Genomic DNA, 21,217 nt, shown 5'->3' on the forward strand with positions numbered 1-21,217 from the left:
AGAAGGTCAAATATTATAACAGCTTTTACTGTAATATTGTCATCTTTTTCCCACATATTATAGCAAACAACTTTTTCAACAAGGAATCACGGTCCGGAATGGCTGTCCCTACTATTTTCATAAGTATGTGGCGAATGAAAAAAAGAAACTCTAAGTACAACACTCCAAACTGGTAAACACTTTTTAAAGCATTCATTTTGTTTGTAGACATCTTTCACCGCACAACCACTGATCCAAAATAGAAGTTTACAGTGAAATATAATGAGTACATTCATTTTAACCACCAAAATACAAAATAATGACATCCTCTCAATGTAGGTATTTTAACAATCAGTTAATCCAATAGCAAAGTAAGGTGGACAAAGTATTCACACCCCTTGACTTATTCCACATTTTGTTGTGTTACAGACGGAATTTAAAATGGATTAAATCAAATCACATTTTATTGGTCACGTACACGTGATTAGCAGATGTTATTACAGGTGTAGCGAAATGCTTGTGCTTCTAGCTCCGACAGTGCAGTAATATCTAACAAGTAATATCTAACAAACTATACATATGGACGAGGGATGTCAGAGCGGAACGGACTAAGATACAGTAGAATAGTATAGAATACAGTATATACACATACTGTGTATATACACATATATACACATAAGTCGGAAGTTTACATACACCTTAGCTGAGTTTGTCAACATTTCTGACATTTTCAGAATGTGAAATGTCAGAATAATAGTAGAGATAATGATTTATTTCAGCTTTTATTTCTTTCACCACATTCCCAGTGGGTCAGAAGTTTACATACACTCAATTAGTATTTGGTAGCGTTGCCTTTAAATTGTTTAACTTGGGTCAAACGTTTTGGGTAGCCTTCCACAAGCTTCCCACAATAAGTTGGGTGAATTTTGGCGCATTCCTCTTGACAGAGCTGGTGTAACTGAGTCAGGTTTGTAGGCCTCCTTGCTCGCACACGCTTTTTCAGTTCTGCCCACACATTTTCTATAGGATTGAGGTCAGGGCTTTGTGATGGCCACTCCAATACCTTGATTTTGTTGTCCTTAAGCCATTTTGCCACAACTTTGGAAGCATGCTTGGGGTCATTTTCCATTTGGAAGACCCATTTGCGACCAAGCTTTAACTTCCTGACTGATGTCTTGAGATGTTGCTTCAATATATCCACATAATTTCCCTCGTGCAGCAAAGCACCCCCACAACATGATGCTGCCACCTCCATGCTTCACGGTTGGGATGGTGTTCTTCGGGTTGCAAGCCTCCCCCTTTTTCCTCCAAACATAATGATGGTCATTATGGCCAAACAGTTCTATTTTTGTTTCATCAGACCAGAGGACATTTCTCCAAAAAGTACAATCTTTGTCCCCATGTGCAGTTGCAAACCGTAGTCTGGCTTTTTTATGGCGGTTTTGGAGCAGTGGCTTCTTCCTTGCTGAGCGGCCTTTCAGGTTATGTCGATATAGGACTCGTTTTACTGTGGATATAGATTATTTTGTACCTGTTTCCTCCAGCATCTTCACAAGGTCCTTTGCTGTTGTTCTGGGATCGATTTGCACTTTTCTCACCAAAGTACGTTCATCTCTAGGAGACAGAACGCGTCTCCTTCCTGAGCGGTATGACGGCTGCGTGGTCCCATGTTGTTTATACTTGCGTTCTATTGTTTGTACAGATGAACGTGGTACTTTCAGGTGTTTGGAAATTGCTCCCAAGGATGAACCAGACTTGTGGAGGTCTACAATTTGTTTTCTGAGGTCTTGGCTGATTTCTTTTGATTTTCCCATGATGTCAAGCAAAGAGTTGGAAGGTAGGCCTTGAAATACATCCACAGGTACACCTCCAATTGACTCAAATGATGTCAATTAGCCTATCAGAAGCTTCTAAAGCCATGACATAATTTTCTGGAATTTTCCAAGCTTTTTAAAGGCACAGTCAACTTAGTGTACGTAAACTTCTGACCCACTGGAATTGTGATACAGTGAATTATAAGTGAAATAATCTGTCTGTAAACAATTGTTGGAAAAATTACTTGTGTCATGCACAAAGTAGACGTCCTAACCGAGTTGCCAAAACTATAGTTTGTTAACAAGAAATTTGTGGAGTGGTTGAAAAACGAGTTTTAATGAATCCAAACTAAGTGTATGTAAACTTCCGACTTCAACTGTATGAGATGAGTAATGCAAGATATTTAAGCATTATTAGGTGAATAAGATACCGTAGAATAGTATAGAAAACAGTATATACACATGAGATGAGTAATGCCAGATATGTAAACATTAAGTGACTAAGATACTGTAGAATAGTATAGAATACAGTATATACATATGAGATGAGTAATGCAAGATATGTAAACATTATTAAAGTGACTAGTGTTCCATTCCTTAAAGATGCCAGTGATTCCTAGTCTATGCCTATAGGCAGCAGTCTGATGTCCTTGAGATAGAAGCTGTTTTTCAGTCTCTTGGTCCCAGCTTTGCAGTGGGACCTTTGCAGTGACAAATTATACACAATACCCCATAATGCCAAAGTGGAATTATTTTTTTTCGAAATTGTTACAAATTAATTAAAAATGAAAAGTTGAACTGTCTTGAGTCAATAAGTATTCAGGCCCTTTGTTATGGAAAGCCTAAATAAGTTCATGAGTATAAATGTGCTTAACAAGTCACATAATAAGTTGAATGGACTCACTCTGTAGTGCAAAAATAGTGGTTAACATGATTTTTTTAATGACTTCCTCATCTCTGTATCCCACACATACAATTATCTGTCAGTCGAGCAGTGAATTTCAAACACAGATTCAACCGCTAAGACCAGGGAGGTTTTCCAGTGCATCGCGAAGAAGGGCACCTACTGGTAGATGGGCACATTTTTTTTTTAAGCAGACATTGAATATCCCTTTGAGCATGGTGAAGTTATTAATTACACTTTGGATGGTGTATCAATACACCCAGTCACCACAAAGATACAGGAGTCCTTCCTAACTCAGTTGCCGGAGAGGAAGGAAACTGCGCAGGGATTCACTGTGAGGCCAATGGTGACTTTAAAACAGTTACAGAATTGAATGGCTGTGATAGGAGAAAACCGAGGATGGATCAACAACATTGTAGTTACTCCACAATAATAACTGTCACGTTCTGACCTTTATTTTCCCTTGTTTTGTCTTTATTTAGTATGGTCAGGGCGTGAGTTGGGGTGGGCAGTCTATGTTATTTGTTTCTATGTTTATTGGTCCTGTTTGTTGCCACACGGGACTGTTTCGGTTAGTTCTTTTGTTATTTTGTATTGTGTCTTGTTTTCGTGGATTATATTAAAACATGGAAACTTACCACTCTGCGTATTGGTCCTCCGATCCTTCTCGCCTCTCCTCGTCAGATGAGGAGGAAGAGATAGACAGCCGTTACAATAACCTAACTGATGTAGTGAAAAACCTGTACAGAATACAAATATTCCAAAACATGCATTCTAAAGTAAAGGCACTAAAGTAAAATTGCAAAAAATGTGGGAAAGCAATTAACTTTTTGTCCTGAATACAAAGTGTTATGCTTGGGGAAAATCCAATACAACACATTACTGAGTACCACTCTCCATATTTTCAAGCATAGTGGTGGCTGCATCATGTTATGGGCATGCTTGTAATCGTTAATAAGGAATGGCAAGTTTTTCAGGATAAAAAATCTACAGAATGGAGCTAAGCACATACAAAATCCTAAAGGAAAACCTAGTTCAGTCTGCTTTCCACCAGACACTGGGAGATTCATTAAACTTTCAGCAGGACAATAACCTAAAACACAAGGCCAAATCTACACTGAAGTTGCATACCAAGAAGACAGTGACTGAGTTACAGTTTTGACTTAAATCAGCTTGAAAATCTATGGCAAGACTTGAAAATAGTTGTCTAACATGATCAACAACCAATTTGACAGAGCTTGAAGAATTTTGAAAAACATAATGGGCAAATACAGTATTGTACAATCCAGCAGCGGAAAGCAGTAAGAGACGTACCCAGAAAGACTCACAGCTGTAATCGCTGCCAAAGGTGCTTCTAACATGAATTAACTCAGGGGTGTGAATACTTATGTAAATTAGATATTTCTGTATCATGTTTTGACTTTGTCATTATGGGGTATTGTGTAGATGGGTAACATTTTTTTGGTTGAATCCATTTTGAATTCAGGCTGTAACACAACAAATTAATACTTTCCGAAGACATTGTACATGTTTCAAAATGTCCCTTGGAATGTAAAATGCTAGAGTACTGTAAGTTACAATACATTACACTGTTTTCACATTAGGCATAATTTCTGTCCCATGTATGATCATTGAAGACATCTTTCACAACGTAATCAAATGAAATAAATGAAACAAACAAAGTTTAGCAGGCACTAGTTTGTATCAAGCCTGTCAAAATCACAGTGAATATACTCATTGTTCATGTACCTGGGGGAAAACCGTTTGGCATGGCGAATCCAATCCTGACATACAGTACCAGTCAAAGGTTTGGACACACCTACTCATTGTAGGGTTTTTCTTCATTTTTAAAAAATGTCTACATTGTAGAATACTAGTAAAGACTGCAAAACTATGAATAACACATGTGTAATCATGTAGTAACCATAAAAGTGTTCAACAAATCAAATCATATTTTATATTTGAGATTCTTCAAAGTAGCCATCTTGATGACAGCTTTGCACACTCTTTGCATTTGATCAACCAACTTCATGGGGTAGTCACCTGGAATGCTTTTTAATGAACAGGTGTGCCTTGTTAATTTGTGGAATTTCTTTCCTTCTTAATGCGTTTGAGGGGAAGGTAGGGGTGGTACACAGAAAATAGCCCTATTTGGTGAAAGACCAAGTCCATATTATGGCAAGAACAGCTCAAATAAGCAAAGAGAAATGACATTCCATCATTACTTTAAGACATGAAGGTCAGTCAATCTGGAAAATTACAAGGACTTTGAAAGTTTCTTCAAGTGCAGTCGCAAAAACCATCTAACGCTATGATGAAACTGGCTCTCATGCGGACCGCCACAAAGGAAGACCCAGAGTTACCTCTGCTGCAGAGATCATCAGAGTTAACTGCACCTCAGATTGCAGCCCAAATAAATGCTTCACAGAGTTCAAGTAACAGACACATCTCAACGTCAACTGTTTAAAGGAGACTGCATGAATCAGGCCTTAATGCTCAAATTGCTGCATAGAAACCACTACTAAAGGACACCAATAAGGAGACGAGACTTACTTGGGCCAAGAAATACGAGCAATGGATATTAGACCAGTGGAAATCTGTCCTTTGGTCTGATGAGTCCAAATTTGAGATTTTTGGTTCGAACCGTAGTGTCTTTGTGAGATGCAGAGTAGGTGAACGGAGGATCTCCGCATGTGTGGTTTCCACTGTGAAGCATGGAGGAGGAGGTGTGATGGTGTGGGGGTGCTTTGCTGGTGACACTGTCAGTGATTTATTTAGAATTCAAGGCACACTTAACCAGCATGACTACCACAGCACGTGCCAAATTCTGTAGACCAGGTGTAGACCTTACTGTGAAATGCATACTTACAAGGCCCTACCCAACAATGCAGTTCAAGAAATAGAGTTAAGAAAATATATACAAAATAAACTAAAGTAAAATATGTAGTAAAAAGTAACACAATAAAATTACATAACAATAACGAGGCTATATACAGGTGGTACCGGTACCGAGCCGATGTGCTGGGGTACAGGTTAGTCGAGGTCATTTGTACATCTAGGTATGGGGCAAAGTGCCTATTCTTAGATAATAAACAGCGAGGAGCAGCAGTGTAAAAACAAAATGGTCAATGTAAATAGTCAGAATGTTGACCAGTTTAAAGGTCTTGCTCACATCGGCTACAGGGTATGCATGCAATGTCAGGCATCTACTGGCACCCTGAAGATACACTGGTCACTAGTGAGGGGGGGAAATGAATACAGTTACATATCAGGATATGTCACACCCTGACCTCAGAGATCCTTGTTATTCTCTATGTTTGGTTAGGTCAGGGTGTGATTTGGGTGGGCATTCTATGTTCTCTATTTCTTTGTGTTTTGCCGAGTGTGGTTCCCAATCAGAGGCAGCTGTCTTTCATTGTCTCTGATTGGGGATCATACTTAGGCAGCCCTTTTTCCCTCCTTCAGTGTGGGATCTTGTCTTTGGTTGAGTGCATGTAGTTTGCACGACGAAGCTTTTCGTTCGTTGTATTGTTTAATGTTTTTTCTTGGTGGAACATTTAAATAAAAGAATGTACGCCACCACGCTGCACCTTGGTCTCCTTCCGACAACAAACGTTACAGGATATAATATATCGTAATGTATCGTCTTGACAATTTCACAATATTATTTTTGCACTAATTGGCTGTACCTGCACCAAAATATCCAGTATTTTTTTCTTCAAAGCTTGGAAAAAGGGAGCCAATTTGTTTTCAGTACTTTTATTTCCATGACTGATCAAAACTCGTTTTCTCGTGGCTCTCTGTTGTCCCTCTGCAACAGACATATGGTGAGCAATATGTTAGGAACATCGAAATGAAATCACAGTATCGAATCGCAGTACATGTAGAATCGTGAAAATCGTAATGTCACGTCTGCTCCCGCTCTTCCCCCCCTGGAGCTTGAGGGCGCCAGGCTGCCCTGCATCACGCATTCCTGCCATGTATTACGCACACCTGCCTTCCCTCGTCACGCGCATCAGCGATATTGGACTCACCTGGACTCACTCATCACCTGTTTATTACCTCCCCTATATTTGTCAGTTCCCCTGCTCTGTTCCCCACTGCTGCATTCATAGTTTTTTTTCTGTGTTACTCGTTTGTTGATGCTGTTCCTGTCTTGTTCCATGTCAGTTATTTATTAAATGTTTGACTCCTCGTACCTGCTTCGTCTCTCCAGTGTCATCCCATGTGACACGTAATACATATCGTAACGGCACCTGAGGTCCCTGGCAAAGTATTCATAGCCCTTGACTTATTCCACATTTTGTTGTGTCACAGCCTAAATTCAATTCATTTACATAAGTATTCACACCCTTGATTCAGTACTTTGTAGAAGCACCTTTGGTAAGTCCCTAAGAGCTTGCCACATCTGGATTGTACAACATCTGCCCATTATTCTTAAACAAATTCTTCATGCTCTGTCAAATTGGTTGTTCATCATTGCAATACAACCATTTTCAGGTCCTGCCATAGATTTTCAAGATTCAAGCATACCCTTAACATGATGCAGCCACCACTATGCTTGAAAATATGGAGAGTGGTACTCAGTAATGTATTATATTGGATTTGCCCCAAACATAACACTTTGTATTCAGGACGAAAAGTTAATTGCTTTGCCACATTTTTTGCAGTATGCAGGATGCATGTTTAGGAATATTTGTATTCCGTACAGGCTTCCCTCTTTTCACTCTGTCAATTAGGTTGGTCTTGTGGAGTAACTACAATGTTGGTCCATCCTCAGTTTTCTATCACAGCCATTCAACTCTAACTGTTTTAAAGTTACAGTGCCTTGCAAAAGTATTCACCCCCTTGGCGTTTTTCCAATTTTTTTTCATTACAACCTGTAATTTAAATGGATTTTTATTTGGATTTCATGTAATGGACATACACAAAATAGTCCAAATTGGTGAAGTGAAATGAAAAAAATTACTTGTTTCAAAGAATTCAAAAAACTTCAAAACAGAAAAGTGGTGTGTGCATATGTATTCACCCCCTTTGCTATGAAGCCCCTAAATACAATCTGGTGCAACCAATTACCTTCAGAAGTCACATCATTAGTCAAATAAAGTCCACCTGTGTGCAATCTAGGTGTCACATGATCTGTCACATGATCTCAGTATATATACACCTGTTCTGAGAGGCCCCAGAGTCTGCAACACCACTAAGCAAGGGGCACCACCAAGCAAGCGGCACCATGAAGACCAAGGAGCTCTCCAAACAGGTCAGGGACAACATTGTGGAGAAGTACAGATCAGGGTTGGGTTATAAAAAAATGTCAAACTTTGAACATCCCACGGAGCACCATTAAATCCATTATTAAAAAAATGGAAAGAATATGGCACCACAACAAACCTGCCAAGAGAGGGCCGCCCACCAAAACTCACGGACCAGGCAAGGAGGGCATTAATCAGAGGCAACAAAGAGACCAAAGATAACCCTGAAGGAGCTGCAAAGCTCCACAGCGGAGATTGGAGTATCTGTTCATAGGACCACTTTAAGCCGTACACTCCACAGAGCTGGGCTTTACAGAAGAGTGGCCAGAAAAAAGCCATTGCTTAAAGAATAAAATAAGCAAACACGTTTGGTGTTCACCAAAAGGCATGCGGGAGACTCCCCAAACATATAGAAGAAGGTACTCTGGTCAGATGAGACTAAAATTGATCTTTTTGGCCATCAAGGAAACCGCTATGTCTGGCGCAAACCCAACACCTCTGATCACCCCGAGAACACCATGGTTCATGCTGTGGGGATGTTTTTCATCGGCACGGACTGGGAAACTGGTCAGAATTGAAGGAATGATGGATTGCGCTAAATACAGGGACATTCTTGAGGGAACCTGTTTCAGTCTTCCAGAGATTTGAGACTGGGATGGAGGTTCACCTTCCAGCAGGGCAATGACCCTAAGCATACTGCTAAAGCAACCCACGAGTGGTTTAAGGGGCAACATTTAAATGTCTAGGAATGGCCTAGTCAAAGCCCAGACCTCAATCCAATTGAGAATCTGTGGTATGACTTAAAGATTGCTGTACACCAGTGGAACCCATCCAACTTGAAGGAGCTGGAGCAGTTTTGCCTTGAAGAATGAGCAAAAATCCCAGTGGCTAGATGTGCCAAGCTCTGGCTCTACAAAGTATTGACTTTGGGGGGGTGAATAGTTATACACGCTCAAGTTTTATGTTTTTTTGTCATATTTCTTGTTTGTTTCACAATAAATCCTATTTCGCATCTTCAAAGTGGTAGGCATGTTGTTTAAATCAAATGATACAAACCCCCCCAAAAATCTATTTTAATTCCAGGTTGTATGGCAACAAAATAGGAAAAATGCCAAAGGGGGGTGAATACTTTGGCAAGCCACATGGTGAAATCCCTGAGGGGTTTCGTTCCTCTCCGGCAACCGAGTTAGGAAGGACCCCTGTATCTTTGTAGTGACTGTGCAAGCGGTACCATGAATACTGGGTGTATTAATACACCCAGTCAAATTGTAAATAATAACTTCAACATGCTCAGTCTTTTTGTTTTTTTGAGCCATCTACCAATAGGTGCCCTTCTTTGGGAGGGATTGGAAAAGCCTCCCGGTCTTTGTGGTTGAATCTGTGTTTGAAATTCACTGCTCGACTGAGTGGACCTTACAGCTAATATATGTGTGGGGTACAGAGATGAGGTAGTCATTAAGAAATCATTTTAAACACTACTATTGCCTGCAGAGTGAGTCCATGCAACTTATTATGTGACTTGTTAAGCACTCTTTTACTCTTGAACTTATTTAGACTTTCCATAACCAAGGGGTTGAATACTTTTAAAAAAAATGTAATCAAAAAGCATAATTCCACTGTGACATTAGAGGGTATTTTGTGTAGGCCAGTGAAGAAAAAAACGAATCCAATTTTAAATTCTGTCTGTAACACGACAAATGTGGACTAAGTCAAGGGGTGTGAGTACTTTCTGAAGGCACTGCATTATGGTGTATCAGATGAAGCAGTTCTTCATTCTTGAGAGGGTGATGTTAGAAAATGCATGCGATCTTGGATCATTTTTTGAGATACTGAAACCTATAAAATAGTAATTAGAATATTTATTTAATTTATAGCTTTCACCAAATTCTAGCTGTATGTTAAATGTGTAATGTTCCATGAGGACTTGGTCTGTAGTGACACTGTACAAACCTACTATATTTGCTGGCAGTGGAGTAGAGGAACTGGGATGGGCTTTAAAGAACAGGGAGAGAAAGCACAGAAAAGTTGGTCAGTTGGTCTCTCTTTCTTTCTCTGTCTCTGTCAGTCTCTCTCTCTCCTTCTGTCTTGTCTGTCTGTCTCCCCCCTCTCTCTTCCTCTCTCTCTCTCTCTTTGGAAACACAGGGCCAAACTATGTGTAAACAGTCTCTTATATAAGCATCTCTATGGGGTCATGAATAGAGGTCTGTGTGCCAAGTTCTGCCAATACGTTGCTGTTTGTGTTTTTGTGTTCCTCTGTGTTGTTGCTTGGTGCTGTTAGTTGTGCGTCAGTATTTTAAAGCATAGTATTGTTGGAATAACAGAGTAAGTTCACTTCGAGGTTTCCTGTAGGTTGTCGCGAGAGTAGGCCACTAGCTCACAGAGACTCCTTCTGCCTTAGTGTATTACTTCATATACATACTAGCTTGTTACAGAGTAATGACGTACGTTATTACACCAATAGTTATTCTGATCACTTCGTAATGTAGCACTGTGTAATGTCACATGCAGTATTTCATCAACTGATTGGAGAGCAGCTCTTCTTACCACAGTAGTAGCCATCTGACTCCGTGCTGAACGGCAGAGCTGACCTGTGTCACAGGCAGGAAGTAAACACACACACTAGAAGATGTTAGAGTGGACCAGACCTCTGGAGAGGCAGGAAGAGGAAGGGGAGGGAGAGCTGCTAGCTGTTCTGACCGCCCTGGAATGTGATTGGAAAGGCCATCAGAATGTCATGCTTCATAATGTTCTAGTCAGACAAACACACTAAGACACACATTTACACGGTTCCCCATTTAGAACTCAAGTGACATCCGTTAATATTGTCATAAATACTGAAACGTATGTTTTGTACCAAACATGCCCGGGGTTTTTATGTGACCTGCATTTGACCTTAGATGGGCATCTATTACCTTTTTATTTCGGCGTGACTGGAAGAGGGAACGGGATGTCAAGTTTTCTGTGAAACATTGATGATGGTGTCCTCTCTGAGCATCCATTCTATCACCCATCTCTGAGAGGACACGGACCAACGTGGACCATTCTAACACCGTCTCCCTTCCCCAGAGTTCCCACCTGGCTCTGATAGACACTCTGATGATGGCGTACACGGTGGAGATGGTGAGTGTGGAGCGGGTGATGGCCTGCGTCCACCGCTACTCCTCCCATCCCAATGACCTCTCCTCCCACCCCGACGGATACATCAGGGACCTGCCCTATGACACAGAGGACGCAGTCACCACCTGGATCAACAAGGTAGGGTACACACACGCGCGCGCACACACACACACACACACGCACCATTAGTATTGATGCTAATGTTGCTAGCGTTCCACTCGTTGGCATCCCAGTAATGTCCCAGCATCAGTAACATCCTAAAGAGTACACACTCTGGCTCCGTGTTGTCGGCTACCAGCTGAGCTTGTTGACAACATTCCTCCCTGCTGCGAGCCCAAGGCCAGACGCATACACACATGCAGACACGCGTGTACACACACGCATGCTTCACACACAGATTCACATGCTTACACATATAGTAATGGAAAAATGCACACTCATGCAGACATATGAGGATGGACGAACACAAATATTGACATGAATACACACGCCCACAGATGTGGGATCTTAATTTGACTAGTTTCGTCGCAGGAGTAAAAGTAGTCCTGCAGCAGTAAGATTTCATTATTCAAAAAATATATAGATATCTTTTTTACAGGAGAGGTGTTTTGATAGGCTACAGTAGGCTATAGGTTAGGTGTGAGATCTAGTGAGAGTGAGAACTATTTTATTTCCCTCATTAAAACTTCTTATGGCAGCAATCCCATTAACGGGATGATATGACAACAGCCAGTGAAAGTGCTGGGCGCCAAATTCAAACAACAGAAATCTCATAATTAAAATTCCTCAAACATACATGTATCTTATACCATTTTAAAGGTCATCTTGTTGTTAATCCCACCAAAGTGTCCGATTTCAAATAGGCTTTACAGCGAAAGCCCCACAAACGATTATGTTAGGTCACCGCAAAATCACAGAAAAACACAGCTATTTTCCCAGCCAAAGACAGGAGTCAAAAAAGCAGAAATAGAGATAAAATTAATCACTAAACTTTGATGATCTTCATCAGATGACACTCATAGGACTTCATGTTACACAATACATATATGTTTTTTTCGATGAAGTTCATATTTATATCCAAAAACCTCAGTTTACATTGGCGCCATGTTCAGAAATGCCTCCAAAATATCCGGAGAAATTGCAGAGAGCCACGACAAATAACATAAATACTCATCATAAACTTTGATGAAAGATACATGTTTTACATAGAATTAAAGATACACTTGTTCTTAATGCAACCGCTGTGTCAGATTTCAAAAATCTTTACGGCAAAAGCACAATATTCAATAATCTGAGAACAGCGTTCAGCCACAAAAGGAAGCCATACAGTTACCCGCCAAATTGTTGAGTCAACAAAACTCATAAAAAGCATTATAAATCTTTACTTACCTTTGCTGATCTTCGTCGGAATGCACTCCCAGGACTCCCACTTCCACAAGAAATGTTAGTTTTGTTCGGTAATGTCCATCATTTATGTCCAAGTAGCTACTTTTGTTAGTACACAAATCCAAACGCTCGTGCAGGTCCAGCCGAACGTCGGACGAAAACTTCAAAAAGTTTTATTACAGGTTGAAGAAACTTGTCAAACTAAGTATAGAATCAATCTTTAGGATGTTGTTATCATAAATATTCAATAACGTTCCAACCGGAGAATTCCTTTGTGTCTATGGAAGTAATGGAACGCAAGTCGATATCGTGTGGAATGCGCATGACCAGGACTTGGCTCTCTGCCAGACCACTGACTCATTCCCCTCTCATTCAGCCCCACATCACAGTAGAAGCTTCATTCAAGGTTCTACAGACTGTTGACATCTAGTGGAAGCCGTAGGAAGTGCAAACAGATCCATATCCTACTGTGTTTTCAATAGGCGATGAGTTGAAAATCGACCAACCTCAGATTTCTCACTTCCTGGTTGGATTTCTTCTCAGGTTTTTGCCTGCCATATGAGTTCTGTTATACTCACAGACATAATTCAAACAGTTTTAGAAACTTCAGATTGTTTTCTATCCAATACTAATAATAATATGCATATATTAGCAACTATGACTGAGGAGCAGGCCGTTTACTCTGGGCACCTCTGTGCACCTTTCATCCAAGCTACTCAATACTGCCCCTGCAGCCATAAGAAGTTAAGGTTTGTTGTACACATACAACTTCACAACAAGGCTTAGTGTCACTCCCTGGCCATAGAGAGGTTTTTATTCTCTATTTTGGTTAGGCCAGGGTGTGACTAGGGTGGGCATTCTAGTTTCTTTATTTCTATGTTTTCTATTTCTTTGTGTTTGGCCGGGTGTGGTTCTCAATCAGAGGCAGCTGTCTATTGTTGTCTCTGATTGAGAACCATACTTAGGTAGCCCTTTTTCCCACCTGTTTTTGTGGGAAGTTGACTTTTGTTTAGGGCACTTAGCCTTTAGCTTCACGGTTTGTTTTTGTAGTGTTTGTTGTTTTGTTCGGCGTCATCTTTTATTCAATAAAATAAAATGTACGCTCACCACGCTGCACCTTGGTCCTCTCCTGTTAACGGCCGTGACACTTAGAGCTAGAGCGCATCATTTATGAGGTTATGAGAGGTTGCAATGTTTTTCATGGGCTGAATGATGGAAGTCATAGGACTGTATTTTTAAATGACATTATGGTAAATTTAATCTTGCCACCAAGAATGTTTAGTCGGACTGAGACTGTAGTCGGTCTCTTTCTTTCTCACTTGCACACACAAAAACAAAACCTCTCCATTCATTCCCCCTTATTCCTTATTGGTAATGTGACCTTCAATAATATCCATTCTCTTTCTCCAATCTCTCTATCTGTGTCTGTCTCTCTCTCTCACTCTCTCACTCTCTCACTCTCTCACACTCTCACACTCTCACACTTTCACTCTCTCACACTCTCACACTCTCACACTCTCACACTCTCACACTCTCACACTCTCACACTCTCACACTCTCACACTCTCACACTCTCACACTCTCACACTCACTCTCACACACACTAGGTCAATGAGCACCTCAGGGAGATTCTGGTGGAGGAGCAGAGGTTGAGAGAGAGCTCCTGCCCTGAGAGCACAGCTACTGCATCACAGAGGGTGAGTACTGACAAGCACACACACACACTGACACACACGCTCTGACTTCTCTCCCTCATTGCCCTCTGTTGACATGGTCTGATATAACAGTCTAGACAGGGTCTCCCAGGCCCAACAGCAAGGGTCCCTCGCCAACCTCTCCAACTCCACTAGTACGAACTGACCATACAGATGCAGACATTTGTTTTCTTTCCGTCTCTCTTGCTCTCTCTCGCTCTTGCCACTTTCACTCCTCTCGCTCTCGTTTTCTCTTTGACACAAACAAACACACACACACACACATTTCTCAAGCTAACAGAAGAACAGATGAGCTCAGTGTCATGTCAGCTGTATAGAGATATTGGCAAGAGGCTCTGCTGCACTACTGTTAGAGAGAGAGAGAGAGAGCAGCAGAGACCCACACAACACAGAGCAAGCGAGAGAGAGAAAGGGGAGAGAGAGAGAGCAAAATAGAGGGCAACAAATAGTGAGATAGGGGGAAAAAAGTGGAACAGAGCAAGACTGGGGGCAAGACAGAGAGAGCATCAGACAGACAGACAGACAGACAGAGAGAGGGCAACAGAGATCGAGTGGGACAGACTGCACTGAAGGGACAGTAGTTATGTAAGGCCTATGTGACACTCTGAGTCATCCCTCTGGTCTACTGCTGACAGTACAAAGAGACACGAGAGTCCTCATCTCACCCACAGTGACCTGTGTCAAGTCACGACCCTGTCTGAGAGGTCAAAGATCAAACCTAAAATGCTCTTTAGTGGCCAGATCAAATCGCCTCATTGAAAAACAGTCAACTCACTGTGATAACAAAGAATATAATCACAAAAAAGGTGGTAACCCAGCTAGCATGTTTCCTGACTAGTAAAACTATTAAAAAAAAAGATTAAAAAATCTGACAACAGAAGTGAACATGTTCTGGGAAGGTTTATTTTTAGTTTGCAGGGAGGTTCTGACAACGTTTTACTCTTGTTCCTTGAAAGTTTTCCCGCAAGGTTTTATTAACGCTCTGTGAACGTTAATAACACTTTAGGTTATTTGGAGGTTTTTGAATAACGTCCTTAAAAAACTTTCACTGAAAGTTCCGATAACACTGTTAATAACACTGCAAGCTTATGTTGGGTTCACTTTGTTGAACTCCAAGCACAGATAGGAAACATGCAAACACATTTCGTTTTTGTGACACGCATCAGTAGGATTTTAACCTATTTCTGCTCTCTATCCATAGAATTAGTCCATGCCATGTTTTTTTTTACGCATACATAACTGTTTTAGTCTATTCAAACATACCTCATTTCAAAGGAAACACGCATTCATTAACATCAGGTAGGGCCAATTAGTGGGCGCAGCCAACACACCTGAACACACTTAACAAGATAGTTAAGTGTGTTCAAGATGCTGAGAACGGAATGTATATGTTTTTCTTAGAACATTCTCCGAATGTTACTCAAGTTTTGTGGTGGTTTTTGTGGAACGTTTTCTTCGTGTTCTGAGAACGAAATGTTTCAAATGTTTTAAATAACATTTCTTAAAACGTTCTCTGAACTTAAAAATGTTCTCGTGGTTTTTATGGAAAATGTTCTTAATATTCTCGGAACAATTTGAGAACATGGCATGAAATAAAACCATGAGGAAACCTGTACGAAATGTTATGGCGAAGTACTGAAATTCCCGCACAAGAAAGTTGTTTCTTAACGTTCTCAGGACAATTTAAGAACGTGACTTTATAAAGAACCACGAGGAAACGTTACAGTATGCGAAGGACTGAAATTCCGACAGAATAACTTTGTTTCATAATGTTCGATGAACTGTTTGAGAACATCCCTTATGTCAAACCAGTTGGAGAACATTCTTAGAACATTAACAAAATGTAAATGAAATGTAACTACGTTTTAACTTCTAGTAAACATTCTTTTAAAGGAATGAAATACCCCCCAAAAATTTTTTTTTGTCAAGTTCCTTAAATGTGTTCCAAATGTTCCAAAGCCAAGTCACTATCAGTTAATTAGAGTTGCCTCTTTGTTCATTCTCCTTCCCCCCAAAAAAACGTACTGTGAAAAAGTAGATTTTCAGTCCGGGCCTGATACTCTAAGAGTTGATTTGGGTTGGGTCGGCCCGGGCTTATGGTTTGAGCAACATTGCAACCTATGTTTGAGATCAACGCCTGGCCGTGGCTGTGTGAGAAGCGAGCCTGTATCTCTGAATGAGAAGTAGATTCACTTTAAATGATCTCTCTTCTTTTCTCTGCTCTGATAGACATGAGTCTGCAACTCTCATCTCTTCAGCATTGGTCATTTTATTTCCTTATAGAATCATAACTTCAGCACCCCTGATAAATTTAAATGAATTTACTAAAGTTATAGAATAACTACTGTCTGTTCAGAGAGAAATTAAGTCATTCAGAATAGCCTACTACACCATGAGAAGGCCTGTAATTTAGCCACAGAGGATCAATAACGTATTTTTTTTAAAGCCTAGCTGTGGATTGTGTGCAGCCCAATAACAAGGCATAGCCTACAGTTGGGAACGCACTGCAAATCTGTCAGTGAACAGCACGCAGGCAAAACAGGCCTTTCCCAATATTTCAAATACAATTGCGGGAAAACACAGGTTGGAAAGCAAATGGCTCCTGCTGAAAAGAGAAGACTAATCTGTCTGCTGTAGGCTCCCAAAATATTTGATCAACTTCCAAATATTGTTTTACAATGTAAAACAAGAGAAAGATAGGCTTTTGGCACGAACGCATCGGCCGTCACCGGCGAGTGAGCCGCGCATCATTGGGTGAGTCAGTGACACTGTAAAGCGTTTGTAGGACTATAATTTCCTCCTCATATTGCAGCCTACATTACGTGTCTCCACAAGACACGGTTGTGTTGTTGAGCTCAGATGTTCGGTTTGTCGGTGTCAAAGTAGCCTGTCATTTCCATCATTTGGGCGGTATGAAAGATTCTGCCAAAGTCTCCAGTCATGTAAAATGACGCTGAATTGCGTGAAATGCGTTTATAAAAAGGACACATTTTCCCCTGACCCTAGGTTATTAAAAATGGTCCCCATATGTGTAAGTTCTGGAAGCACCTCTTACTGCTCTGTGCAAATGCAATGATATGCATGCAGTGCTTTATTATAAAGGGGATTTTTTCTGTTATGCGTTCCGGTCCGTCAGAGCTCCCCAGGTCGCCCACTCTGGCGTTCACTTTTTGTTCTGGCACCTCCCGGATTTACAAATGAACCACGGCTCGCACCAAGCTCAAAGAAACATATGGTTCTCAGAACTTTGTGTTACCTGGGAACTTCCCTGTAAAAAAAAAAATCATTTGACTTACCTGGCTAAATAAAGGGGAAACAAACAATACATTTCCTTTGACTGTTTCCTTTGGCAAATGTTGTGAGCATCTTGTGATCGGAGCTTAACTCCGTTAAGCTGGGGAACTTATTGAGAAGCCGCACGATTACATCAGGAGCCAAATCACATCAGACGACCTTTTATCAAAAAGTTACTACTCTGCCTATGATATAATAAGAGAGAGATCTTATCACACACACACACACCGATACCTTCCTTCCCACACATACCACCCTTTCAAAGTAAAAAATGAAGGGAGGCCTTGACGTGCTTGTTAGCCTCAGCCAGAGAAGAACTGTATGCTCCTAATAAACTGCTAGGGCACATGCTCTGTCAGAACCAACTCGCTATCACTGCCTTTATCGGGGTCAACACTGGACAGGGCTGTCTGTTCACTGGACAGGCCACACTGTAAAGAGGGTCTTACGTCCCAAATGACACCCTTTTACCTACATAGAGCACTACTTTTGACCTGAGCCTTTATGAGCCCTGGTCAAAAGTAGTGCAATAGATAGGGAATAGGGTGCCATTTGGGAAGGGGACGAGGGCGTCGATTTAGTGTCACAGCTTGAATACAGACAACAATCCCTTTCTCAGACGAAAGCCTCAGACCGTCTCGGTTTAAGGGCCACGTGTGTGACTGTGAAGAGTCTTTGAACTTGATCTGATGACAGAGCGTGTGTTGTGAAGCGATCGGAGGGGGGTACTCTTTCAGTTGTGACAAAGGAGACACTCACAGTAGCTACTGGGTAATTTGATATTGAGTAGGATGCATAGGGAGTCTATCAGCTGCAGCTCCATACCTCCCGTTGGTCTGGATGGAGAAGAGTCACTGTGTGAAATTAATTGACACATGAACCAATGATTTTTTTTTTTTTTAAGTCAAAAAGACAGAAAACATGTCCCATAGGATGATGTGTGTGGATACAGTAGACCTGAGCCTTCCTAGGCCTAATGACTCTCCCCTCTCTTCCTCTTGTTGGCATCGTGTCCATTGTTATCTCAAGGCTCCAGACAAATGGTATTGGAGACTGGTACCTGTAAGTCCATCTATCAGCCTTTCCCTCTCCCCCAGACCTCCCCCTCCCGCAAACTCCCCAATCCCTTTCCCCTGGCCCCTTACCCCTACCCTATCCCACGTGCAGCCCTGTCTATCACCCCTACCCTCCACTGATGTTCCGCCCTGTTCCTTCCCTCTTACCTCCCATGTTGTTTGTTAGAACGACCGTATAACATCTGTATAGAGATGCTCATACTGCACCTCAACGCCAGTACAGCGCAACCATACGCAAACAGCCCGCTATATCACACGAAATGCTAAATCACACACCGGACGAAACGCAACTCGACACCCAAAGCTCTCCTCTCTCTGCTTGAAAAATGGTGACCACTCTTTCCCCGGGTAAAGTAATGGATGCCCGGCCTGTTCCTTTTATTAAAGGACAGACTGGGAGCAGAGAGGGGAACCAGTCGTTGTACTGGTGCAGCACCAGTAGGTTTTATAGGCTCTGAGAGAGACACATCTACAACTATAACGTATTCCCTCTTGTCAGAACAGCTTATTAAACTGTAAATCATCACCCTGCCCTTATCCTCACCCGAATCATTAAGGGGGGAAGCACAAAGTGACCCCTGGATCAGATCGGCGAACCTGATCTCACCTCCATCCAGTCAACACTGCAGGACACCATAGTACAGGAGATTTATATTGGTTGGATACTGTGGCACAGTAGATTTATCTGGTCGTAACAGTTCATGTAGGAACATGAGACGAGTGTAAATCGCTAGATGATATAGGGACATTCAGACTCAGTCACACCTAAGTGTAATTACAGTACACGAACTCCAAACCCAGTGGAAGTGTAGCCTTGGTGCCTGACTGTTTTTCGCATTCGACAACGATACAGGATCTTTGCCGTAGAGGACAATGTCAATGTAGCCTGTAAAGATGGCATTGGTCGATCCGTCAAAGTCTCCACAGTCTGTTTTCTTTGCATGCAGCGACACCCTACTACCTGTTTAGTTGAGTCTGAACCCTCCAATGCTTGAATAACCCCAGACTAAACTAGTGTGTGTGTGTGTGTGTGTGTGTGTGTGTGTGTGTGTGTGTGTGTGTGTGTGTGTGTGCGTGTGTGCGTGTGTGCGTGTGTGCGTGCGAGAGTGCGAGAGTGCGTGCGTGCGTGCGTGCGTGCGAGAGTGCGTGCGTGACCCGTAATCTCTCTCTGTTGTTGCCATGGCTGCAGGCTCGCTATAGGAGGGAGCATGCTAAGCAGAGGACAGCTCCCTCCCTCCCCCTGGTGGACAATCTGCTAAAGGACAACACAGACGGCTGTGCCCTGGCCGCACTCGTCCACTTCTACTGCCCAACGTCTGTCAGACTGGAAGGTACAAGAGGGTTATCATACCACGTCATACCTGTAGCCTTCTCTGGTTGGCCTACTTTATACTAATAGTTTACAGTAACAGCATCTGTTATAGCTCACACTCACTCAGAATGGTAAGTACATTAGGCTGCCGTGACACAAGTGATTGACCAGAATCTGATGAGCATAGGGGCATTCATTCACAGCAAACTATATATTTTCTAGAAACATGATAGCTACAAGGTTACATTATGCATACAACAACTGTTGAAGTATTACAGAGGGACTCTTTGGGCACAGAATCATCTTAGGGATCAACAAATGATTGTAAATGGAAAGAATGACCAGTACTATCAACAGCTATATTGTTTTAACCATCACACATACAGTACTTATTGCAGGGTTTTTCTTATTTCAAAAAATAAATAATTCTACATTGTAGAATAATAGTGAAGACATCAAAACGATGAAATTATACACATGGGATCATGTAGTAACCAAAAAAGTGTTGATGACAGATTTGCACACTCTTGGCATTTTCTCAACCAGCTTTGTGGGGTAGTCACCTGGAATGCATTTCAATTAACAGGTGTCCCTTGTTAAAAGTTAATTTGTGGAATTTCTTTCCTTCTTAATGTGTTTGAGCCAGTTGTGTTGTGAGAAGGTAGGGGTGGTATACAGAAGATAACCCTATTTGGTAAAAAACCAAGTCCATATTATCGCAAGACCAGCTCAAATAAGCAAAGAGAAACGACAGTCTATCATTACTTTAAGACATGAAGTTCAGTCATTGCGGAAAATTTCAAGAACTGAATGTTTCTTCAAGTGCAGTCGCAAAAGCCATCAAGCGCTATGATGAAACTGGCTCTCATGAGGACCACCACAGGAAAGGAAGACGCAGAGTTACCTCTGCTGCAGAGGATAAGTTTATTAGAGTTAACTGCACCTCAGATTGCAGCCCAAATAAATGCTTCACAGAGTTCAAGTAACAGGCTGTATCACATCCGGCCGTGTTTGGGAATCCCATAGGGCGGCGCACAATTGGCCCAGCATCGTCCGGGTTTGGCCGGGGTAGGCCGTCATTGTAAATAAGAATTTGTTCTTAACTGACTTGCCTAGTTAAATAAAGGTAAACCCCCCCCCCCCCCCCACCCCCCCAAAAAAACAGATATCTCAACATCAACTGGTCAGAGGAGACTGCGTGAATCAGGCCTTACACCAGGAATGCACAATCCCTCCATCAGTGCTCAGACTGTCCACAATAGGCTGAGAGAGGCTGGACTGAGGGCTTGTAGGCCTGTTGTAAGGCAGGTCCTCACCAGACGTCAATGGCAACAATGTCGCCTATGGGCACAAACCCACCGTCGCTGG

At 41.7% G+C, this 21,217-nt stretch overlaps 1 protein-coding gene across 1 annotated transcript in view; it reads left to right on the forward strand.

Annotated features, from left to right (window-relative positions):
- camsap2b (calmodulin regulated spectrin-associated protein family, member 2b) overlaps positions 1-21,217 on the forward strand; it is a 64,452-nt gene that overhangs the window by 20,476 nt on the left and 22,759 nt on the right. Inside the window, exons 3-5 of the mRNA XM_038964246.1 lie at positions 11,016-11,204; positions 14,060-14,149; positions 19,727-19,868. Of these exons, the coding sequence (XP_038820174.1) occupies positions 11,016-11,204; positions 14,060-14,149; positions 19,727-19,868 (421 nt within the window). The remainder of the gene's footprint in view (positions 1-11,015; positions 11,205-14,059; positions 14,150-19,726; positions 19,869-21,217) is intronic.

The sequence above is a fragment of the Salvelinus namaycush genome, chromosome 25 (genome assembly GCF_016432855.1).
Source record: "Salvelinus namaycush isolate Seneca chromosome 25, SaNama_1.0, whole genome shotgun sequence".
NCBI classification, from domain to species: domain Eukaryota; kingdom Metazoa; phylum Chordata; class Actinopteri; order Salmoniformes; family Salmonidae; genus Salvelinus; species Salvelinus namaycush.